The sequence below is a fragment of the Pelodiscus sinensis genome, chromosome 6 (assembly GCF_052426305.1).
Source record: "Pelodiscus sinensis isolate ZL-2025 chromosome 6, ASM5242630v1, whole genome shotgun sequence".
In the NCBI taxonomy this organism is placed as follows: Eukaryota; Metazoa; Chordata; order Testudines; family Trionychidae; genus Pelodiscus; species Pelodiscus sinensis.
Genome location: NC_143057.1, coordinates 31077673 through 31103751, shown reverse-complemented (window position 1 = coordinate 31103751; position 26079 = coordinate 31077673). Strand labels below are relative to the sequence as shown.

Here is a 26079-nt window from a genome sequence, read left to right as displayed (position 1 = left end):
CTTACCGTATCTGGAGACTCTTAGTAGGTCTCCCCGCTCAGTGTGCTTTTCTCAAGATTAAACATGCCTGTGTTTTTAACCTTTCCTCATAGGTTACGTGTTTTTGTTGCTCTCCACTGGACTCTCTCCAATTTGTCCACATCTTTCTTAATGTGGGGACACAAAATCTAGACATGGTTTCCCAACGAGGGTCTCATCACTGCGAAGTAGAGAGGAAGAATTATCTTCTATATCTTACATGTGGCTCTCCTGCACTCAGAGTGATAGAATCCTTTTCTGAAACAGCATCAGATTGTTGGCTCATACGCCATTTGTGATCCACTATAACCTACAGATTCCTTTCAGTAATACTATCACTTAGCTGGCTATTTCCCATTTTGTAGTTGTGTGTTTGATTTTTCCTTCCTAAGTGTAGTACTTGGCATATATCTTTACTGAATTCAGGCCCATTTTTTTTTATCAAAGCTGTTTTGGAATTCTAATCCTATCTTCTAAAGTGTTTGCAACTCCTCCCAGCTGGGTGTCACCCACTGATTCTACAGTATATGCACACTCTCCACTCCATCATTCAAGTGATTAATCAGAATAATGATTAGCTCCAGACCCAGGAGTGATCCCAGCAGGACCCCACTGTAAACATTCTCACAATCTGAGAACTACTCTTTGAGTATGGTTATTCAATCATTTGTGTGCCCGCCTTATAATAATTTCACCTAAATCACATTTCCCTAGTTTGCCTAGGATAATGTCATGTGCTACAGTGTAAAGATCAACATATATCATAACTATTGCTTCCCCCAGCCACTAGACCAGTAATATTGTCACAGAAGGAAATTAAGTTAAGGTTGGCATGACCTATTCTTGACAAATCCACACAGGCTGCAAATCCACTTATCACCCTATCATCCTCCAGTGCTTACAAACTGATTGTTACATAATATGTTCCAGCATCTTTCCAGGTAGCAAAGCTATACCGCTGAGTTCTCCAAGATAATCATTAATAGTTCCAAGACTGTGTCAGCTAGTTTCTTCGGCCCTATTAACTTCAATACAGCTAACTTATCTAAATAGTCTTTAACCTGTATTCTGGCTTGTACTCATTCCACCTGGTTTTGATTTTGTCCCTCCATACTTGTGCTATTCTTTTGTACTCAGTCTAAGCCAGGGGTGTCCAAACTTTTTTCAAAGAGGGCCAGATTTGAAGAAGTGAACATGCGTGAGGGCCGTCCCCGCACCCTCAGCCCCAAGGCGGAGGGCCCGCGGGGTCGGAGGCGGGCGGAGAGCGCAGGACACGCCGGCCTCACAGCGGCCCGGGGGCAGGGCGAACCCGCAGCCGAGCGGGGGAGCGGGGCTGCAGACATGCCCTACAGGGCAGGCTCTAGGACCGCGGAGGCCATGGGCGGCGGCGGCGCGGCCGGAAGCGGCGCGCTGGGCGCGCCAGTTCAAAAGAGCGCCGGGGAGCCAGGAGAGGGGAGGAAGCGGGGGCCGTATTAAACCGGAACACGGGCCACAATTGGCCCGCGGGCCGGACTTTGGACATGCCTGGTCTAAGCAATCTATCCATGATTCCACTTGTAGGATTTCTTTTTGATTTTCAGGTATTCAACAAACTCCTAAGGCAAAACATGGCCTCTTACTATACTTCTTAACATTCCTTTGAATCAGGAGACTTTGTTGTTGTGTTTTTAATACTGTCTCAAAAGCAGCTAGTTCTCCTGAACCACTTTCTCCCCTTAGATGTTTCTTCCAAAGGGACCTTACCTAATAACTCTCTGAGTTTATAAAAGACCATTTTTTAAAAGTCCCATTGTCCTTATTTGGTTACTCTCATTCCTTCCTTTCCTTAGAATTAGGGAAGCCTATCATTTCATGACCACTTTCATCCAAGCTGCCTTTCACCATCAGATTCACAATCAATTCCTCCCTGTTAGTCAGAATCAAGTCTAAATGGCTGCTCACAGATTACTTCCTCTACCATCTGAAATTGTGCCCAAACACATTCTAATAAACGCATTGGACATTTTGTGTTTTTCTGCATTATTTTCCCAACAGATATCTGGGTAAAGTTCCTCACTATTACCAGCTTTATGGATATTTCTATTATTTGCTCTAGAAATGCCTCAATGAACTTGTTAATTTCACATTCTGCAGTAAACACTACTGACATTTGAAAGAGATGGCAAGAAACACCACAAGAGAAATGATGACTGTAACCAGAAAGAAACTGATGGAAACAAATTCATTCTTGTTATAGCCCAGAGGTTATTTAGTAGAACATTGCTAATGAAGGCTAAGTGAGTTACTAGATTCTGGAATTAAGTGAAAAGTGCACAATAAAAAATTAAAGTTACTGAACCACTCTGTGAGCTTTATTTAATAAACTAGATGTCAAATTATAATATTTCATGGTGTTTTAACTTAAAAAACAAAAACTGATCTGGTGGCACTTTATAGACTAACAAAACATATATATGGTATCATGAGCTTTCGTGGGAACAGCCCACTTCTTCAGATGATTGGAGTTTTACTGTGGTTGTGACCACGAAAGCTCATGATACCATCTATATGTTTAGTCTATTAAGTGCTACCAGACCTGTTTTTTTTTTAAATTCATTCTGTACAGACTAACCCAGCTACTCCCTGAAGCTTCTGAACATGGTGTTTTAGTTAGGGATGTGAAGATTTAACTGGTTAACTGGTAAACTTGGAGCAGCTTCCCACTTGCCAATCTTTTTATCGCTGACCTTGGCACCAAAAGTGGAAGTGTCCTGATAAAATTTGCGGATGACACAAAGTTGGATCAGCTGTTTGTTGGCTCAGTGCGGTAGTCTAGACGCGTGGGGGTCGACATCAAAGGCATTTGTCGATCTCCCAGGTATGCCTCCTGGGATGAGCGCGGCAGCCATGTAAATTTAAATGAAGCGGCGATTATTTAAATCACCGCTTCATTTTCCTATACCTGGTAGTCTAATATACATGCCTCTGTTGTCAGAGGCATGTAGTCTAGACGTACCCTCATTGACAGACAATGGCTGAGAGCAGACCTAATGCATGTGGGCAAGGCTAGTAAGAAACGAAATAAGGGGTATCCTGGAGAAAGGGAGTTCAGTGATACAGCACAGAGACATCCACTACAGTCAGCCAGAAGTGTTGGGGGCTGATGGTATAACATTGGTCAGATGGAAGGTCTGAGGTACAGCTACAAGATATGCAGGTATGGACTGGACAGGTGGTGTGATGCAAGGAGGCATGGTTTGATCGGAGGTCAGACCATGCAACACTCATGGGCTGAGGTCCTCACCCTGCTTAGTCCACTGTCCCCTTGCAGGGAGGAGATGTTAGGACAAAGCTGAGGCCTGGGGGCCAGGCTGAGAAGAGCCCCCCCAGTGTTACAGGTTATACGGGAAGGAGCTCAGTAGCTCCTGCACTGACTGAACCAATTAAATGCATGGCAGAGAGGAGTATGGGGGATAGGTGGGTAGTGCCCCTCTCAGTATTAAAATTCAATAAAGTTGTGATCTGCCATTTTATTCTATGCATTTGTCTGTCCTCATTTTCTAGTTGTGTCCACATCAATAGTTCCTAGCGTATTAGCCAGCCTCTTGCCACGTATCTTATAAAAGGAAACCTTAGTAACGAGAACTCACTATAACACTCTCTTATTCTTCCCTGGAAAGCCAGGGAAGATTGCTATTTAGAGGGGAAAATTAAGATATTTCAATTTCCCTCTTCAGTTTTAGTCATCCCTGGGAAGTAGATTAGATAGGTTAGTGTCAAGGAACACAGTACCGTATATGGACCATACACAGACGTTAGAAAATGATATTTGGAAATTCAGTGCTCTGTCAGCTAATATTGTTTGTGCTGAAAACTGAATAGGTGACATTGTTCCTTCTAAAACAATAATGAATCCACATTTCAGCACAGTGGCGGGTGTGTCATGCTCTTGCAAGTGACATAATTAGAATGAAATTTAAAACCAAAAAGCTGATATGGCCATTAGTTAGCCCAACTTCTTATACCCAGGGTAAATTCCAGTTTGGGCAACTGCATTTTCCCCTCCCAACATTCCTCCTGTAGTTAAAACTCAGTAAGGTAGTTTTAATTTCTGCTCATAAACTGTATGATAGTGTTAAACAATTGTAGCATTTAACCTTGGAGGTGGTTGATATTGATATTCATATTCCCTTTTTTAAAAACTATTTTCGGTGTTAATTTAGTGCGTGTGATAAGAGCTGGTTGACAGCCTTAGGACTGAAGTCTTCTGTTTATCCACAAAAATCAGAGTGGTGTAAGGAGAGTCTCCAGCTGTGGAGCCTGCCCAATCAGTGTATTTTAGACATCACCGGAAGAAACCTGGGAAGGCAATTCAGTTACCAAACCTAATGGATTCTTGATCTTTCTCTCTCTACTAACAGGGCCCAGTTATTTTAACAAAAGGTTTATATTGCACCATAAGTTTATACAGCATTTGACAGAACACAGATGTGGCATGAACCTGTGTCACAACCAAGAATATGTATGTGCATTCATTTCTTTATACATAATCTACCAGCCCACAGGCTATAAATTCATTTCATGTAAAACACCAACCAGCCTACAGATAACAATGACTTTTGTTTACTTCTGACCGGGATCAGATTCAAATTTGTAACCAAAAGGCAAAAAATTCCACTTCTCATTTCCAATGTCCTGGGGCATTTGAGTTCCTTTTCTCTCTCTATATATATAAAAGTTTTTCCTGCTGGGAGACAGAATGATGTCATCAAGCTTTCATGCTTTCTGGCCACAAAAGTGGCCAGAGGGGTGGTGGAGCTGGGGCAGGGGGAGGTAGGCGAGCATAGCAAGCCCGACGCGCAGCCCACTAGTTGTTCTTTATTATTAGAGATCTAATGTCCCATTATCTTAATGCACTACTAGTTAATACTTCAGTTTATTATGACATTAAGAGTCTGGACCACATTTTAAGTCCTCTAAATTTGCCCATGCAGTCCCAGCAATATCTGAACATAGCCATACATATTTTTGAGGAGGGTGTGGGGATGTATAAAACTTTTCAGGTGCCTTTTGAGGGTTTTGGCAAATGACAGACTCCATACACAGGTCTCCTTTAATTAGCAAAACTAAAACACAGTGAGCATTTTTTCCATAATCTAAATATGAAGGCAGAAAAGATTCTCCAGAAAAAAAAATGCTGGCCTGCTATACATGTCTTTCCATGGCTATTTGACGTGTTTACATTCAAGCTTTTTCTGTATTTACTATCTACAATACACACACACACACACACACACACACACACACACACACACACACAATCTTGTTTATGTATAAACAAAAGAACACACAAAAACAAGTAGCTTCTATTTAAGCATTTTTAACCTCAGCTGGGAATATGACAGCAATGCATTGCGATTCCTAGCTCACTTCTACATATATCACATTATTTACCTTCTTTAAATCCAGAACATTTCTATAAAATATTCATTCACTGATACAAGTGTATAAAGCCATGAACAGGAAGACTTTTTGGAGCCCTGTATCAGAGCCAAAAGAAAAATATTAAAACTCAATTGTTTTGTCTATACTTAAAGACTGCCAAGTTCCAAGTGCTGTCCATCTAACACCTTTAAATTAGTATCACAGCTCATTGAAAAAGGAAGATACCTGGATAATAAAGAAATACAAAAACACAATATCTAGTAAACAGTGACTCTAGTAGTTACTAACCAATTAGCCCGTCATGAGACGGGATTTTCAGGACTCTCTTCCACATCGGTCTTCTCACCTGAGCCTCCGGTCTCTCGCTCTGTCTCTCTCTCTCCTCCTCCTACTGCCTCCCCCTCTCTCAGCTCTCCTCCACCTCCTGCCTCTCTCTCTGTCTCTTTCTTTCACTTCTCCTCCCCCTCCTGCCTCTCACTCGGGGGACTGCGGAGCCCAAATGGCTGTTTGGGCTACACACTCCCCATGATGCATGGGGGGTGCAGAACCCAAATGGTCGCTCCCACGCAGCGGCCTGGCTGAGCAGCGCAGAAGTCAACCGAGCGCCACGGCAGGAGGCAAAGGGGGGTGGGGTGGTGACATTCACGGCTAGGTGGCGGGGCCTGGAGCCGCTGTCACACCACATGTCACCGGCCTGCCCCCCTTCGCCTCCCACCGTGGCACTCGGCTGACTTCTGCGCCACTCAGCCGGGCCGCTGCGGGGGAGCAAGCAGCACAAGCGGCCGCTTGGGCCCCGCACTCCCCATGCAGCACAGGCCGCCCAGAGGGAACAGCCAGCATTTCAGGCAACAGCGCCCCCCAGAGGGAACAGCCAGCATTTCAGCGTTAAAGACTCTCAGACACTGGGCTACTATATATATGATTCCCCTGTCTCTACTTAAACAGGATGTATTTTATAGCTCAATAAAGTGAACAACTATTTCCTAAGAATAAGGAAAGAGCTGATCAATTATACTATGGGATTGGAAATTAAATCAATAGAGCACCCAACTTTAAAATAATTTTTGTTAAATATGTTTTTAAAAGTACATAGTTGCGCAGAAATATCAAGAATAATGGAAAATCAAAATCTATTTTTTTGAGGGGAGAAAAGATGTAATCATTATTATTCTGTGAGTTCTTATTAAAAAGGAAGGCAAATATGATTTATTATATTACTATAATTATGTACTACTTTGTACCACCTAGAGCACCTTTAAAGATATTTTTAAATTACCAACACTAATAACACACATTGTTCATCACATTATAAACAGAAATCTGCAGCACTGCCATTTGCAAAACATAGTCCTAGATATCGGTTGCCTTTGTGGTACACTATAGACCTATAGCCTAGTTTAGTACCTGGTTGAACAAAACACATACCTCAGCATATTTTACCACTGAGCTGGCTTCAACTGCATAGACTTTTCTAGCTCCAGCCTGAACTGCAAAAAACGAAAGGATTCCTGATCCACAGCCAACGTCTAGGACCACCTTGAAAACAAAAGGCACACAAAAAAGCTTGAAAATAATCTACTTTTAAATTGTTGTTATATTCTTGAGTATCAAAGTCCCAGAAGACAAAGCATGACATCCTAAAGAAATACTTAAACTGGGAGAAAAAAAAAGTGTTAAAAAGCCAAATATCACAATGGCGGAGGGAACAGGGGGACGGGGACGTAGTGTGTGCTTACATTTTAAAAGAAACCAAACACCTAGCTCTGGTCTCCAGTTTTTTATAGGGTAAGGATGTCACTACCATATACCATAGAATTACACTTCACTTCTGGGTTTATGCCTTGGACACATATTACTGTGGCTTTTTATTCCTGGAGACATGGCATCCTCATATTTGTTTTGTTCAGTGAGTTCGTAAGAACACTAGTTACTGTTGATTCCATATAAGAGAGGCTAGAAATGTATGAGAGATTCAAATAACTCCTAAGGCACTGAAGAGATATTAAAAAATTGTACTGGCCACAACTTTAGAAGACATTTAGGGGCAAATTAGAGCTAAGTAACAGCACAGAACATGGAGAGCCAGGACTGGTGGCTGTAAACAAACTTCATGGGACCACAAGAAACCTGACCACACCCATGATAAGTGGAAATCCGGCTAACTAAAATCATGCCGGACCACAGATGTTGCCAGACCAGAGAGTTTCAATCTGTAATACATAGTTAAAGCTCAAATATCTGTGTTGTATATACATAGGTGACCATATTTCCCTAAGCCAAATATGGGACACCAGGAGGGGAGACATGCTAGTACTCAGGGCTTCAGCCAGCAGTGGGGGAGGGGAGCCACAGGCACTCATGGCTTCAGCCGTCAGCCCTGATGCTGGGGGAGGTAGAGGGAGCCGCAGGTGCTCAGGGCTTCAGCTCCACTGGGGGGGTGGGGGAGCTGCCAGCCCCACAGCAGAGGGGAGGAGAGAGGGGAGCTGCAAGTGCTTGGGGCTTCAGCCCCACAGTGGAGGGGGGAAGGAGCCGTCAGCGCTCAGGGCTCCAGCAGTGGAAGCTCCAAGCGCTGGTGGCTCCCTGCCCGGCTTCAAGGATAAAGTTCAACCCACAGCATGCTGGTTGGGGAGGGGAGGGGAGCCACCAGTGCTCGGGGCTTCAGTCCTGCAGTGGGAAGGGGAACCACCAGTGCTTGGCGCTTCAGCTGCTAAAGCCCTGAGCACTAGCGGCTCCTCTCCCCACAGTCCCAGAGGAAACACAGGACAATGTGCCCGTTTTTTTTTAAAAAGTCAGGATGCCAAGAGGAGGTCTTAAATAAGGGACTGTCCTGGTTTAAAAAAAAGGGGGAGGGGACAGATGGCCACTCTATATATGCACGTGAAATATATGTGTATGAATAACTCACACAAAAAACAGATCAGAATATACACTGGAGTTTTACTGTATATAGCTGGAGTCAGCAAAGAAGAGCATAGGACAGGGATGGGCAATAAGTGGCCTGCTAGCTGGACATGATTCACTAGGATTAAACCCTGGCGGGCTGCCAGATGCATACCTGAGTGTCTGCAGGTACGGCCGCTCAGAGCTCCTGTTGGCCTCACCCGTGCTACTTCTTACAGCTCCCATTGACTGGGAACGATAAAGGGTGGTGAAAACAAGCTACGAGCAGCTGTACCTGCAGATGATTACGTAAATAAAGGCCAGGTCTGGAAGGTCAGCTTAAGGTACCAAGTCCAGCAACATAAAATACAGTAAACTTCCAATAATCCAGCACCTTTAGGACCCAGGGGGTGCTGGATTATCAAATATGCCGGACTATCGGAAGGGGGGGCTATGAGGGTTTTCGGGTGGAGTGGGGGGGGGATGTGCCCCTCGGCGCTGCAGGACCAACCCGGCAGCACCCCAGCTGCTCTGCCCCAGGCATCCCCAAGTCAGCCGCTGCTGAAACTGACCAGCGGCTGACTCGGGGAAGCCTGGGACAGAGCAGCTCCAATTGTCCAGCTGCCCGGAGCATTTCCGGGTTCCAGATGGTGCCGGACCATTGGATGCCGGACCACTGGAGTTTTACTGTATATAGCTGGAGTCGGCTTACCAAACGCTGAGCTGGACACTGTTCCCACTGTGGGAGGCCAATGGGAACAAATACTCCCATCAGCTTCCCTTTCTCCTCAAAACTGCAAGGAGTACAGCCAGCCAGAGCAGCTCTCAGAGCTGCTCTTATGCTAGACCCGCTAAATCAAACACCAGAACGTCGATTTCTGGCATGGCGAGTGAAGATATGCCCTAAGAGCAGGGTTGGGCAAAATACGGCCCGTGGGCCACATCCAGTCCACCAAGTCACTGGATCCGGACTGCGGACACAGAGGAGAGCCCCAGGCAGCACACAAAGCACTACTCCCCTCTTCCCCTCAGGCTTGTAGTTATTCACATACACACATGGCCCCTGCAGCAGCAGGGAGGCTGCCTCAGAAATGTGCTGGGCTGCTGGTCAGGAGTCACCCAGGTAAGTCTCCCATCCAGAGCCTGCCTTTGGCACCCCAGCCCTTCCTTCCATCAACCCTCTCTGCACCCTCCCACACAAAACTCTCTGCACCCTCCCTCCCAAACTCTCTACCCCCCCTCCTGCTCCCAAGCCTCCTCCCAGAACCTATACCTCAATCCCCCGCCCCAGGTCATAACCCCCTCCTGCCTTAGGTCCCTCTGCACCCCTTCCTGTACCCCAATTCCCTGCCCCAGGTCACAACCTCCTCCTGCCCTACTTCACAACCCAAACCCCTGCACCCTAGGTCCCCTGCCCTAGGTCATAACCCAAACCCCTGCACTCCAGGTCACAACCCTTTCCTGCCCCCTAATCCCTTACCCTAAGCTCCCTTCTGCACCCAACCTCCATCCCAGACCCCACACCTCCTCTATTAGTATCATGGAAGAATGTGGCCCTTGACCAATTTCCAAAATCTTGGAGTGCCCCCCCACCCATCAAAAATTATAGCCCACCCCTGCTTAAGAGCCAAGTAACAAGTGGAAGTGTTAGTAATGCTATTAGACGATATTGACCTCCCATAGTTTGGCACCGATCAGGTCCCGAGGGTACCGGACTGGAGAGATTCAACCTATATATATATATACAAGAATACAGACACTGGATACAGTATTGTTTTAAGTAAGATTTAGACTGATTAGATATACATGTGCACACACATATATGTATGTATGTATGTATTTTTTTTTGCAATATTTTTGCATACTGCTAGATCCATAACTAGCAGAGTGTAGTTTTCAAATGCCTAAATAGTTTAGATTCTGCTGCTAGCTTTATTACCAACACTTGCAGGTTAAACAAGCATCTATCAGGGATGATCAGATGGTGTGGTCCTGCCAAGAGTGCAGGGACTGGACTTGATGTCGTCTTGAGGTCCCTTCCAGTTCTAGTATTCTATAATTCTTTGAAATCTCTGTGTATAAACTGCATAAAGAGTTTAGCAATGGAATTACAAATCACTCAGGATATCATGGTTTAAAAGATTCATAAGTGCATAGATAGATATTGACAATTAATCATAAAATGATTAAGATGAGTAGCCTAAACAGTGAGTTAGAGTGTGAGAGAAAGAGAAGTATTTCAGCAGCAAATCTCCAGATATGAACCTGCCCCCCATGGTTCTGTTTCTGGAGTATATAGAAAACAAGAAGCCTTATTTTGCAATTGAAATCTGGCTGAAATTCTCATAAGATTTGGCCCAAGATCGTGGAAATCTCACAAGAACACGTACCTTTGTGACTTTTACCATTTGGAAGCAAAACTGCATAAGACTTTCACACCATCTATTCAGAAACCAGACTATATCCCTGACTTAACATCAAACCTGAGCTCTGGCCCTAAATTAATCTGGTACCCAAAACTGCCCCTTCTCTCTTAAATGCTGCACCTCAAAATCTGTCAACAAGTTGAAAACCTCCCAATAATGCATTTTGCATACCAGCCTTGGAAATAGGACATTATTGTGTGCACATAAAAAGAAAGAAAAGTAGTACTGGCAAGAAAATCTATCAGGGATGAAAGCATGCTCCACTTTTTAAAATGTGCTTTATTTGAAACCTAGGCTATGTGCTAGTGGAAGCAATCCAATACACTCTGCATACTCTAGCCAGTCTGAATCTCTGTTACACATCTACAGGGAATACTAAAGCAACTAACGTTGTTTCTGTTACGTTTACAGAGCTTCAAATTAGGCCTTGGAGCCAAAACATTGCCTCTAATCTTATTTTTCTAGTGCAAAATTGTATTAAGCTCATTTTTTTATTTCACAGACAACAGGCTGCCACAGAGCCAGATTTGCTTCCATGGTTTGCAAAGTATTAGACCACACCTCCATGCTCAGAAGAATTTGTCGAAACAGCAAATGACAGCAAATATTGAATAAAGGGAAATAAAGAAAAGATAGACAGAGGTAGCCAAAGAAAATCAAGCACAAATTTCTGTTTAGCCACAGGGCCAATGGAAGGATTTGTTGGTAGAAGATTTCTCAAAACCTACTGGGGAATACTGCTTATCATAAACTTTCTTCTTCATGTATGTTTAGAGGAGAGGTTTCCAAATGGTCCAACTGACTTTGTACAGCAAGGTACTGTTGTAGGGCCCTAAGGTGCCCCCTGCTGAAATAACATGGTGCTGCAGATGTGCCAGCTTTGGTTTCCCTTCTTTCAGGGTCTTTTATAAACTCTAGACAGTCCAAATGGATATGAGACAAAATTCCCCCAAACAGGTTCTACTTTATTAAATTAGGGATGTAAGTAACTAGTCGAGTACAGTGACTACTCGACTACTCGCTTCCCCCTCCACTTGCTGCCTCTGTATCAGAGGCAGCAAGGGGTGGCGAACAGGAGCTGGGGAAAGCAGTGCTTGAGGAGGCAGGGGAAGCAGAGTTGCAGCGGTCCCAGAGCCGGTGCAAGCTGGGACTGCTTAGTCCCAGCTTGTGCCAGCCCCAGTGTTACCCACCACCTCTGTGATTCTTGGGGAACCAGAACATGGTCGCCTGTCAGCCTTGTGCTCTTGGGGAGTCAGGGAGTGACATTCATGGAAAACCATCCCCCTCCCTCAGGCCTCTGCTAGAATCAAAGACAAAGCAAAGAAAAGGCCGGGGAAGACACACCTAAACTGCTTCAGACAAGGGTGATACAATTAAGGAAACACCCCAGCCTCATTTACATTAAAGATGGAACAGAGGGACATCTCATTAGCATACAGAATGGAGAGCAGCTCTTCCAAGGCAGGAACCGCAGTGAACTATGGGACACCGAAAGCAGAGAAGCACTGCCTGATGGGAAATCCCTGCTCCAGATGCTAATGAACCTAGGCCTGCTCACACCCAGATTAGTCATTATCAGACCAATTCTAGTAAACGATCCTATTGACATCTAAAATACTGAAACTGCCTAGTTGCATTGTGAGCTCGTTCAAGGAACATCACCCATAACCAGGGGTGATCAGTCTCTATTGTCTCTCCTCTTTCTCTTTGAACTATCCCTATAAAAACTCCTATCCTTGTCCCAAGAAAACTGTTCTGATACCTGGACTTAAACTGCATCAGTTCCATTGAGACTTCTTCATCTCCTGTCTGATCGTGCTGGGGGCTCTGTCCTGCTTTTCTCCTGCCCTCTGGACCCCCGGCTACCGTCATCATCTGGGAACCCCGATCAGTGCAAGCTCCGTGGAGTGGTGAGGTCTCTCTCTCTCTCTCTCTCTCTTTCTCTCTCTCTCAACTATCTCTCTAAGCATAGCCTCCTGACCCTGCCCTATGTAAACTGTTATATGGTTACCTAACATTTGTAATCAGCTTCAATTTAGATTTAATAGTGTAATTGTTAGATTTAATATTGTAACTGTTTGATATCTATTCACTACTCAGAAATAAATCACTTTCATTGTTAAACTGGTTGCTTCTCTCTCTTTCTTTCTCTTTTGCTCACTCTTCCTTAAGGGGTGTTGTTTTGGCTTCCCCATTCGCTCTGCAACAACGCTTCTTGTACCCAAGCTAAAGATCCCTGTAGTGCCCAAAATCCTGTGGGGTTTGCTCATCGTGTGGTTTACCTGTGAATGACTGTGGCGTGAAAGTGGGGATAGGGGGTGCTGAACCTGGGGGCTTATGAGGATGGCAGCTTAAAGTGCTGTTTAATCCAGCCCACGGAGTCCAAAGGCACATGAGGGTACAGTGTGGCATTGCTGTGAAACCCAGCCAGCTGAGTCCAGGGACATATGAGGGGGTCAGCTTGTGAGTGCTGAGTACCCAGTCCTCTCAGACGTGCTCTGATTAGTGGGTGTGAGTGTCTGTGTGTGTTGCTAAGGTGGGAAGAACCCCATCCTGAGGAACCTAGTTCCTGCAGGAGAGCTCCAGTGGGAGGGGGAATTGGCAGCAGGGAGAATTCAGCTCCATATGAGAGCCCAAGTAAGCACCAACAGCACACTGATAGAACTGTCAACCTTCCCCCAGTCCCATAAGGGTAACCCTGATAAATGAGCATACCCCAGAGTATTGGGCAAATCTGGTAACACCAGGAGCTACCCCTGCTGCAGCTCTGCATTTTAAATGTAGTAAGAGCCCAGCTTCTACTACACCATTCACCTTTTGCAGCCAAGGAGAACTGCAGAAAGCAACGTGGGCCAGGCCACCACTTCCCACAGCTCCCACGGACTGCAAACGGCGGACCAGAACCAATGGGAACCATGAAGCAGGTAAATAAACACACCCAGAGCAGCCAGTTAGCAAGTTTCTCAAGTTTTGCAGACCACTTTGAGAAACACTGCTTTAGAAGTAAATAAAATTGGCTGGGGAGACTTGAGGCAGGTTTAGTGTACAAACTACCCAATTTTTTTTTAAATAGACATAAAGGTAAACGTTTTCAAAAGTGCAAAAATGATTAAGGAATCTAAATTCAATTTTTCAAAGAGAGTTAAGAAACTATTTCTAACTTTACACTTACCATCTATTTTACAATCACAATTAGACAATTATTTCTAGTTACACCACAAGAAGTCACATTTACTTCCAAGGTGGCATGTTAATGGTTCTTTAATGTTTGAATTCCAGAGTAAAATTTTCAAAAGTGACCTAGGCACTTAGAAATAATTTTCTAATGCCAGATAGTGTGGGAGACCAGACAAGAACAAAAAAAATGTATGACTACAAAGCTTGAGGCAACGCTAGTGAAAATACAGTAGACAACACTTTCAAAGTTATTATAGAGGAGAAAACAATTTTAAATAGCGAAGACGACAACCCAAGCTATCTCTACATTATCATCTCAGCTTCATTACTTTTTAATAACTGCCTCCATATTCTTTAAGTTTCCTTAAAAACACAAGTGGTTGATATAAGTGCTACCCACAGCTGGTTCTGAATAGCTCATCTGTTACTCTATTATAAAAAGGATTGTGTATTGAAAATATCACCAAGAACATCATCAGAGTCCAGAATCAATTTTTACTACCACAACTCAGACCAACTGCTTCATTCCTTCACAAGGATAGTTTTTCCAAAATAAAATTGGAATGTGAAGGTGGCTGCTTTTCTACCATAAAAGTATTTACTCCAGGTAACTTGACTTCCTTACATCAAAGGAGCAAAGTGACAGGAATCAACTGAGCAGCCAAAGTGGCTAGAAAACAAGTAAGAGCTGAATCAAACATCTTTCTGAAGATCTGAAAATTACTGTGCTCTTTTATCCTCATTCTACTCCTCTCCCCTCCTCCTCACCCAATCACCCTTTGGACATATTTCAGTCTTTCATATGCCTCGATGCTTTCTGGTGTTAACAGTAAACACTGGTGCAGTGTTTTTGCCCTGGCTAGCATAAGCCTAAGTAGCACTGAAATTCTCAGATTCTCGTGGGAAAAAGTTCTCTCACAAAACAGACAATATAATTTTTCTACCACGTTTGTTCTGAAGTTTCCCATTTCCCAGGAGAAGAAATAGGGATATCAGCCTCTAGGTGGGTGGCCGGCAGCATCACTTTTGTAACAGCTTTACTATTAGGTGTGTTGAAGAGATGCCAAGGCAGCTTCAACAGTTGGAAAAATAAATACGCCAAGAGAGAACTCAGGCAGTTGCGCTGCTGCACAACAGCAATAGCTGTTCAAGGGGCCAGAAGGTACAGCATATTTCCAGTCTATACCCAAGGGCAGCGGGTGAACCTATGACTGGGGGAGGCAAGCCCCCAGCCCTGCCCCTTCTGCACAAGGCCCTGCCCTGGCTGCCTGGGGCCCTATTGAAGACAAGACGCTGTAGGGGCAGGCCACCCCTCCCCCAGTAGGCGGCATGCAGACCCAGCTTGAGCATGTGTGAGGGGAGGGGGTGAGGGCAGGCAGTGCAGGAGGCCCCAGCCTGAGCATGGAGGGGAAAAGGCACGAGGGCGGGCAGTCCCAGACTTTCCCAGCCCTAGCCAAAGCATGGGGAGGAAGGCAGGCTGAGTGCGGCCCCAGCCTTCCTCAGACCCAGACAGCACACGGGAGGGGGAGAGGGAAGAAGAGGGGAGGATGGGTGGTACATGCCCCAGCTTTCCCTGGCTCCGGGGAGAGGGAGCACTGGGGAGAGGGAAGGCAATGCCAAGCCCCAGAGGACACACACTGAAGGGGGAGAAGGGTCGGGCTGGCAGTTTGGAAGGCATGACCTTCTCCTGCCTCTTATACCCGCCACCCTTCCCAACACACCAGCTTCTCCTTAATTCAGTTCAGAAAGAAACAGGCAAAGTTGGGTTCTGCTGTTCTACCCCTCACTGGGGTTCTCATTGGTAGGGAGCCAAAGGACAAGAAGCATCCTCAAGTGCACCACTCTTCAGCTAGTTATAGACCGTTTTGGTAAGAAAATCAACCAATTGATGATGGAGGAACAAAACAACAATCCAACACCATTCATTCTTTTCTGGGCAGTTTCTGGTGTTCCAGGCATACTGTGCAAGCCCTTGTTTCTATTTCACTAGTATTGTTGAGTAGGTGGGAGGGGAGGAATGGGTTTTCCCAGATATAAAAGGGGTTAAAGGTATCTTAAACCCCCTTGATTTACTGTTATGAAATTCAACTGTTAAGTATGGTTTGGGGTTTGCATAAAGGTACGACTGGCCTATTCCTACTACAAGCAGACATCTAAAATGCATCTTCACCTTTTACAAAACACATAAAAAGAAGAAACCACCAATTAAAACATGAGAAACTTAAAATAGTTAAGAGAAACTTTATTTTAACTATTCTTTCTTTATTTTGACTTAAGTTTTATGAAGGGGGCATTTCTTGCTTAAGAATTTAGATTGTATTAAGTCTTGTTTTGAGGCTGTGTCAATTTTAGATGACCTGAGTTGAAGTCTGAGCTTTACTTTTTGATATTATCTTAAAAAGTGAATAAGGGCACACAGAAAACAGGGGTTGGGAGAAGACATTACAGGTGCCGGGTCTGGAAAACATTTAGAGGATTGGTAAATTGTTGCTTTCAGTTTGCATTTTGGGTTATAGCAGTGTTCCATACTGGATCCTACTCTGCTTAATATATTTATTGATGATCTGTAAGAAGGATGGGCAGCGAGATAGAACATTTTGCAGATTACACAAAGATATTTAGGTTAGTCAAAAACAGAGTTGGAGAGGAACTGTAGCTGGACCTAACTAGAGCCAGGCATGAGGACGCAATGGGGCAAATTATGATCAACACTGAAACATACAGTAATGCAACTTTGGAGTGAAAACATTTTATCTATTCATATACATCTTACACTCTTCTAAATTAACCCTGTAGATTGCTCAGTGAAGACTTCTGCCCATTTTACAGCATGGGAACATTCAATTAAACTAAAAGATGGGAAATTCAAAACTGATAAAAGGAAACACTTTTCCACAAAATATGTAAATAAACTTTGAAACTCACTGCCACAAGATGATGTCTTTAGCGGACAAAATTCTGCAAGATTCAAAAAGGGATTGAACATGTAAAGGGATAAAAATATCCAGAGGTAATGATATGATATGCATTTTGAAAGGGACAGTCAACCTCATGCTTCATGATTTCAGCCATCCATACACTGGACACCTTTTTGTGTAAACATGTTACATATAAGAACACTCATGCACAAAGTTCTAGGAAAGATCAGACTAGAGTTCAATCGGTGCTATCTTTCTGGGCATGATTATGTTTGGATGCAACAGAGCTTACCTTGTCTTTAAAATCTATGTGGTTCTGTAGTATAGCTCTGTGATATGTGGCCGTCCTCACAAAATCCTGCATCATATTCTGTTGTTGAGATAGACAGCCATAAAACTAAAAGGAAAGGAGGAATGGAAAAATAGAAAAAGATAAAACCCATCTTCTACCAAACTACCTGTCCTCAAAAGTAACAAGAGTCTCACTCACCCTTTGCTGCAGAATCCTGAGCTAACTTTCTACCTAGTCTGGTAAGAAAAACTGGGAAATATCTATAACTTAGTTTCTACAAAACTGGCATTCAATGGCTATGTTACCTGAAAATACTGTGCAGCAGAGGCCTCTTCTGTTCGCTGATTGAAAACAGAGTGTTCCTTCTTGTGATTCCGGCACCTCTTCAGTGCATTTGAAAATGTGCTGTATTCTAGAAAAGAAAAAAAAAGGAACAAAATATGAAAGCTAACTAAACCAGAGAGAGCAAAACAGTACTGTTCAGAAGAAAAATTCAGTGACAGATTTGGAGTGGTGAAGGGCAATGATGCCTCTAATAAAGTTAAATATTTATTAGCTGATACAACTCTTAGCTAGAGTTGATTATGTACATTAAGAAAAATGTTACGTTACTGCAAAACAGCATAGAATGATGGCAGTGCTGGTAATGGAACGCATGTATGAAATCATTAGGTTATATCACATGATATGGAATTATCCACCTTTGTTACACTTTGCAGAATGCTGAGAAGAGCATTTCAGTATCTGAAAAGATCATTGAGGAGCATGTGGGTGGACATGACACTATTGTCCCGTGGAGAATCCAGGCAGGCCTGCTCAAGTGGCCATGAGTTATGGCTGACTCTGGAGTTCCTTGTGTTGGAAAGGACATAGGAGTTAATGCTCAGAGTGCACCAAGAATGAGAACAAAAAGGGGAGGAATGGTTTTGTGTTAGAAAACATTCATCCTAGGATGAATTAATAACAGTTTGCAGGGCAGATGGAAGGGCTGCTGAGGACTATGCATCTTACCAATATTTTAGCTAGCACCCCTGGAGTGGGGCAGTCTGTGGAGCTAACCACTGGACAGGTCATAGGAAAACTCAAACAGGCCCAAAAGCAGACTACAAGATTGCTGAGCAGCTTTTGCACCTGACTGAAAAAAATGAAGCAAAACTTTTCACACAGGGAACAAAAGACAACACGTACTAGAAATTCAATAAAAGTAAAATTTATTTAGAAAAAGAAAAGCTCTGAAGAAAGGTTTCTACATAGAAGTAGCACAAACAGTAATAAAATCAAGCATGAACATCTTCCCTCCTCTGTTCACAGCTGGTTCCTGAAATAAAAATTAAAACGAGCAGTCAGAAAGGTTGAAAATAAACCATGCGATACTAACAACTTACAGAACAAGAGAAAGGGAAAAGGGGCTGCCAGACAGAACTCCAAAACTTACAGGTCTTCAAATAAAAATCATTAGTTTCTGAGGAGTACAAAGTACATACACAAGGAACTAGTCACTTAGTGCTCTAATCAAGTAGCAACAGTTGGAGTAGCAGCCTTCCAAACCCAGAGATCTGAAAAATAAAAATGTAACAGCAGTTAATTATCCAAAAACAATAATTCTCAGAATATAGTAACCAAGGAAAACAATCACCTCCTCCATCGTTTCAGCAATTTTTAAGCTCCCCAAACCAGGAGCTTGTTGTACTGCTCCCTCTCTGCTGGGGATAGCTGCTACAAATAAGGCAAAGAAAGACAGAAGAGACAGGGGCTGGCTTTCCTAACCCAGTCCATAAAAACTTCAAGTTGGACATGAGCTCTCCTAAGGGAAACACAAAGATAGAGCTGATGAATCAAATACAAATAAAAGGGTCTACTTTATTGCCTTTTCTCAGGCAAACCTTAGTCAATGGGAGTTCTGTCTAAGTAGGAACTTGAAGGACAGACTCTCAGAAAAAGTAGAATTTTTAAATATTTTGTAAAAATGTATGGTAAACAGCATGCAAAACTCACTAGCAACTTAAAAAACCAACCTATTTTTCTGTTGCTGCTACTCCGGTCTTTCACCTCTTGTCCATGTAGCGTCACTAAATTTGAACAGGTGGAGTTGAATAGAGTCCCCAGTCTCCTTAAAGCCACACAGCCTTCTCAGGGAGAGGGCTTAGAATGGATGAATTAGACACACACATGCATAGTTCCTCAGACAAGTCTGAGCCAAATCACGTAACAAACCACTGAATTTGTGGGAAAACCCAGGACTGAACTAATGAAAAGGCTTTATATAAGTCTACCCCGAGGACATATATAGCACATTAAGGGGCATCAAGTTTGAAACAAACTGCTCTGGTGGATCCCACCAACACCATCCCAACAGGGAACTGTGAATATAGCAGTGGAAAAGCACAACAGGCTGGGCTCACTCCAAACCCAACCAAGTACACCTTTGGCTGCAGGAGTGTTGGGAGAAGGGGGCGCACTTGTTGCTGCCAGGGTGTGGTGATGGATCTCTGCTGTCATTCCTGTGAGGCAAGGAACAAGGGAACCCGAACTGCTACCTCTAGAAATGGGGCTCTGTGATGGGATACCAGGGATACCGCTGTGCCTTCTTCTCTTCAGCTTGGGCTGTCTCTCACAATGTTTGCTAGTGTCAAGCAGCAAACCTCTCAGATGCTGTTATCGCTTAGCTCAATTGCATGTGGCACCCCATACCCAGGAAAACTGTGTGAATGCTCTCTAAGTCACTCATGAATCAAAGACACCAGCAAATCTCCCAAGCCTCCACCCTTGCATCTCCTGAACATACAGTCTTGCCCTAGTCAGAAGCCTGACCAGGATAAGTTTAAAACACAAAACTAAGTGTTTCTTCACTCAATGCACAATCAGCCTCTGGAACTCCTTGCCAGAAGATGTGGTGAAGGCTAGGAGTTTAACAAGGTTCAAAAAGAGCTAGATAGATTCATGGAGGTTAGGTCCATCAGTGGCTATTAGCCAGGATGAGTAGGAATGGTGTCCCTAGCCTCTGTTTCTCTGGAAATGGATGACAGGAGAGGGATCACATGTGGATTATCTATTGTGTTCCCTCCTTCTGGAATATCTGGTAGTGGCCACTGTCGGCAGATGGGATACTGGGCTAGATGGACCTGTAGTCTGACCCAGGGTGGCCGTTCTCATGTTCTCATTACCCAGTCCAGCTCTCCCTCTATTTGTAGAGAACACACACTAGCATTTGTTAACAGATCTGAGAATTCCCAAGCACTTCAACTAAAACACTGTTTTAGCTAAAATATAAAACAGATTTATTAACTATAGAAACATAGATTCTAAGTGATTATAGGTGGTAGGCACAAAAGGTCAGAGACAGTTACCAAAGGGAAACAAAAAGTACACAGTCTAAACCTTAAACCTTACTAGACTAGGTAGGATTTGGGATCAAGCAGTTTTCTCACCCCACTGGGGCTGTGTGTAGACTACACCTCTCTGTCGACAGAGAGATGTAGATTAGGCATGTCGAAATTGCTAATGAAGCAGGGATTTAAATAACCCGCGCTTCATTAGCATAAACATGGCCACAGCTTTTTTTCGACACGGAGCTTTTTCGAAAAAAAAAACCCCCAAAAAACTCAGGAGTCTAGATGGGTATCTGTCGAAAAATTCTTTGTTCAAAACAGCCAGTATCTTACACCTCTTCCATTCCTTCATAAATATTTGAAAGGTGAGAGCTGGTTCAATGGCTTTGCCTTCTTTCCCCTCCAAGGACCAGCTTCCCTTTCACAAACATGTTGTTTATCCTGAGTTAACACTTCTGCAGAGACCAACAAATCTTAACTATCACTGATCTTTGATCTCAGAGGATGTGCGTAATGGAGAGAAGAGAAACAACTATGTTCATCTGCTCATCATGCTTTCTTCTCTGGGTCTGGATAGATTATTGCAACAGTATTTGTCCACTTATGATCTCGAGAAGGCAAATTACAAAACTAACAGTTTAAAGAAGAAAGAGTAGCAGTGCTGGAATTAAGTATTTAGACAAAATTCTGGTGTCTTTCAGTACTCGCCTCTGCTACCCATAGTCTTTCAGTCTCCTTTACGTAAGCACTGCGGGGATATAAGTGCCTCTTGGCAGAATGTGAACAGGAGAAAATGAAGACAAAAAAAAGACACTCCTTGTGTGTCTCTCCCATTCCCCCCCTCCACCCTCCTCTCCTCCTCGCAGGTGATTATTAGAACTTGCAGTAAAAGTGGAACTGTACTGTCATTCCATTGTCCAAACATCACACAGGGCACTCAAGATTCAAGAAAAAAATAATACTGGCTGCATTACAACTATTAACTCCCTGAAAACTTACAGTAAGCTTTTACTCCTGTTTTCATTTTCTGTGTGTAGCTCCATGGCCTACACTGCAGAAACTATTTGAATTACTTTTACATTAAAAAAAATATGAATCTCTGGGTAAAAACCAATGAATCCATTCCAGCAACATGAAAAAAAAAATCTTAGCTGAATAAATTAAAGCATCAGTTTACAACATTTCCATGAAAAATTAACTGTTTCACCTGTTTGAAATCACCACTGACGGCTTCTGACGGAATCAACATAGCACACAAAGTTCTCTCCTATTTTGTCTCCATCTATTCAAAATTTAAATGTTAAGCCCCTTCAACCTTTAAAAGTTTCACATTTCTAAAGACAGTCTTTTACTTCTGCAGGAAATAATATACCCTGTAAATAGTTCCAAATTGCAGATCATCTTTCAGATAGAAATTAATACTGCAGCTTGGAATTTTGATTTTTTTAAATGTATGTTTGTTCTCTTCCTCATTCAAGACACTGTTCCCAACAAGAAATCAGTTAGGTCTCTTGGCAAAAAGCATTCATTACAAGCTTATCATTTTCAGATATTGTCCGAGACCTCAGGTACTCGTGTTTGTTTATGTGAATCAAAAGGTAAAGGGAACAATTCTACATCCTTACTATTGATTGTGTAAAAACTGAATGAATCATTGAAGAATTTGTAAATAAAAGTGGATACAGAAGATAAATCAAAAGTGACAATCTGTAATGGAAAAGCTGCATAGTTTGGGTTCTTTTTGGTATGAATAGGGCGGCTATTTCATTTACAGATTGTTTCTGAAGGAAGTAAAAGACTGCTAACCACTCTCTCTCTTTTATTAAGCAGGTATTTCCCAAACCTCTTCTGGTTCCATTTGCATTCCCACACACTGATGTAGTATTTTCCCATTCCCGTTAATTACCCTATTTAACAAACAAATCTCTTCAAACTTCTTTTGAAACTTGCAACTCCAACCATCACAGATTTTATGAAAATGTTCACTATCATATATTGCCTAATGTTCTTTGATTGAAACCTGACTTTCTGACTTCCCAAAAAGCTCTTCCCAGTAGATCTGAAGACATATCCGAAACCCTGTCCAAGCCACTATGAAAATGGTCAATGAATACTTCTGTATTTAACAAAGATTTTAACACAAATTGTCTTATTTTAAATATTTATTTAACTTCAGTATGTAAAGTAGACTTTCAAGCTCCATATCTGTAGGAACATTTATAATTTTATTTGGGCAAATAAAAAACATGTACAGATAGAAAAACAGGTTAGATAGCCTAAGACTGACCATTCTGAGTAGTCTCTTTGTTGAATCAAAATTACTTGCAAGTTTTTGTTTGAAAGTAACGTTAAAAATAATCCACCCCAAAAGCGATTAAACACATAACTAGCATATTTCTGGATTGCCATAACTAGAAAGCTACATTTTCCAAACACATGCCAATCACTTGACACTTCAAATCAATTCAATATTCCTGCTTCAGTTTCAAGAAAAAACAGAATATTTACTGTTAATCCTAGGGCCGCACAGACTTTACCAACATTCTAGGATTCCATGCAATGTTGTGTCCTTCTAAGATGATACTGAAATTGATTCCCTTCTTGGAAGGTTGGCTGCAGGGTTGCCAGAGATGGTGCCACAATGCCACCTATACAGTTTGAGTCTGCAGCTCTGTGTCTTTTAAAATAGCTTCTATCATCTTGTATGAAGTAAATTCAAGTACAGCTCTATTTATCCAAGCACGGGATATTTAGTAATTTGAGTACAGGATTTGGAATTACAAAATCCTGGCCTCCTGTAACCCTTGTGTAACCCAAATTACTTCAACCTAGCTGCTTGCTTCTTCACGAGTAAGACACAGCAACACGTACCTATCTAATTCACAAGGTACTTGTGAGGATTAGATTTGCAAAAGCATTTAAAGGTCATCTGCAAAGGAAAAAAATACTGAGTTTTGTGGCCTTTTTTTTTTTTTTGGCCTAAATCACACAAGGACAACGTTAAAATATGTTTCCATCTGTGCCCTACAAAACTTTTCCTTCTCTCTCTTTAACATTAGTGTAAGCAGAATGTGAAGGAATGCTTCCATTACTGCTAGCTGGAATGGGAAAGAAGCCCTGGGAATATCTATAAAGTTTGCCCCTGCTTTGCTTAGATGTGCTAGATATTCAGCAGATGACATGATATTTTGCTCATTATGATCAGCTTAATTTGTGACCCAATGCCAGTTGTGTTTGTAGTAAATGCAGGGATAGCTAAAATGTAGCTGCCAATGTTTGCAATTTTGTGGGAATACAGAAAAGCAGGGCTGTGATAGATTGCTGCAAATGAAAGGGCTCAAGGTTAGCAGAATCTTACAAATGCAGGGGCTCAGCTTTCAGAGCTCTATGCGAGGTAAGAGGTGAGAGAAAGTTATTCTGGTCAGAAGGCATATAGGCTCCCCTGCCTGGACTGATTTGACCTGTTCCCTTGCTTCTTCCCCCACTCCATTCAAAGAACAGTGCTAAATAGGCATCATTAGATGCCTCTTTTATTGTTAACTGTGCTGGAGTTGTGTTTTTCTACCCCGCTTGCTAAAAGTTGAAATTACTAGGGGCTGAAATCATTGGAGACTGATGGGCAGAAGTCACAGTCAAGAGGTGGGCAGCCACACGCGGATGTGACTGAGAGCCAGCAGGGCAATGGCAGAGAGATACGAAAAGCGCCCAAAAGAGTGACAGCGGCATGCCAAGTGGTCAACAGGACAGTGACAGAGAGGCGCAACGAGTGGCCAGCAGGGGGAGGGCGGTAGAGAGGTGAGACGAATGGCCAGCAAGGTGGCAACAGACAGCAGTAAGCAGGCAGATGGCACGTGGCTAGCAGAGTGAGATGCTTCTTTACTTCCTACCACTGAGGACAGGAGGAGAACTCTGTGGATGTACTTCTGAACTCTGGGTCTGCACTGACCAGGGGCAGCAACTGTGAGTGGGTCGCATAGAAGGGTTGGGCATGTCAAGGGAACATTTACATTGCTGGACTTAAGAACCCGAGAGAAAAAGGACCTTGCCCAACCCACTTGGGGTGGGACTGTAACTCATGTTTTTTGTTTACAAAATCTGTTTGTGGTGTTTTCCCAAATTAATGCCAAGTTATTTCCCTCCCTTTTACTAAAAGTTTCTTTTCTACACTCTGGGTACGTCTACACTGCACAGCTATTTCGGGATACCTCTGGTACTCCAAAATAGCTACCCCGTGTCTTAACAAGCTGCCCATTGTTTTGAAATATTTTTCAAAATAACGGATGTGCTATTTCAGCATCCCGGTAACCCTCGTTCCATGAGGGTTAAGAGATGTCCCAAAATAGCGCATTATTTCGAAATTTGGCACTCTGTAGATGTGCCAGATTTGAAAATAGCCTATTTTGAAATTCAATCGAAATATGAGACACAATTTGCGTAGCACAAATTGTATATCTTATTTCATGTTTAGAATGCTGTGTAGTAGCACCCTCAGACTCTTTGTGTGCATGCAAGCATTGACTATTGGGGTGCCACGGGGCTATGTATGATTTTTCCCAAGTTACCGGGTGGGTGCTTAAGCCAGTTTTGTGTTGGATGAACAGAGAGGAACTCCTAGATATTGAACCTGGCCAGGGCTGCTGCTGGTTTTACCTGGCAGAAGAGTTATATTAGTGACAGGGCAGGCTCGAGCCATTCCTGCGCCCTGGGAAGCAGGCGCGCAACGCATCGGTGGCCCCGCCCCTCGGCGCGCTGCACACCTTACAGCTGCAATCAGGCACGCGGTGTCTGATGGTAGCTCTAAGGGGTGCCTGCTGCGTGGCCCCCGACTCTGGGTGCGTGGCACCTGACTGCAGCTCTAAAGGGCGCTGCCAGCTGGGCACACGGCGCCCCTTACAGCTGCCATCAGGCGCCCCCCATAGGTTGGCACACCAGGCAGCTGCCAGGCTAGCCCCCGCCCTTAATCTGGCCCTGATTAGTGATTCAAGTATTTTCTACTCTGGTTTTCTTGGAAGATACTATGGACAACCTGAACATTAGAAGGTTGATATAATAATAATAATAATAAGCAAGTAAAATCAATTTGAGAGGGACAGTGATTATAACTTTTTGTTAAATAAAACTGAAATCCCAACCACACACTCAATTCTATACTCTAAGCATTGATAAGCTCACAATTCACATTATAAGTCCGCTAATAAAATCCTTCAAAAAAACCTCAGAAACAAATTCTTGAAATGCTGAAAGATTTAAAAGTCTGAAATATGTAAAAAACCAAGCAGTTTTATTTCTAGTATTTTTATACACATTAGAAAGGAGCAGCAAAAAGACACACCCATTTGGTTTCCTTTTTCTGATCAAATAAGGTAGAAATTGCTAGGTACAGTAAACCACAAGTATTTTTAGACACTGTGAAGTAGTCACCAACTGAGCCTTGTCTAACAAGCAAAACTGAATCAGTTTAACTCACAGGTGAAAGGAAATTAGTATACCCTGGTGCGGTGCTCCATGAAGAAGCCAGCTGGCTGGGGCACTCAACTGCTGGGAGAGGGGCGGGATGCTCCCAGCCTACCTCCGGGGGCTAGCTGGAGTGTTGCCGTGCTAAGAAGCAGGCGCCC

General features: G+C 43.3%; 1 protein-coding gene across 2 annotated transcripts in view; it reads right to left on the bottom strand.

Annotated features, from left to right (window-relative positions):
- Window positions 1-26079, bottom strand: part of LOC102449863 (histone-arginine methyltransferase CARM1-like) — a 143187-nt gene that overhangs the window by 43730 nt on the left and 73378 nt on the right. Inside the window, exons 3-5 of one of the 2 annotated variants that reach the window (XM_006129900.5) lie at window positions 17441-17547; window positions 17136-17240; window positions 6868-6978 (exon numbers count right to left, since the gene is read on the bottom strand). In XM_006129900.5, coding sequence (XP_006129962.3) covers window positions 6868-6978; window positions 17136-17240; window positions 17441-17547 — 323 coding nt within the window. The remainder of the gene's footprint in view (window positions 1-6867; window positions 6979-17135; window positions 17241-17440; window positions 17548-26079) is intronic. The other variant, XM_075931655.2, reaches the window with a different exon arrangement.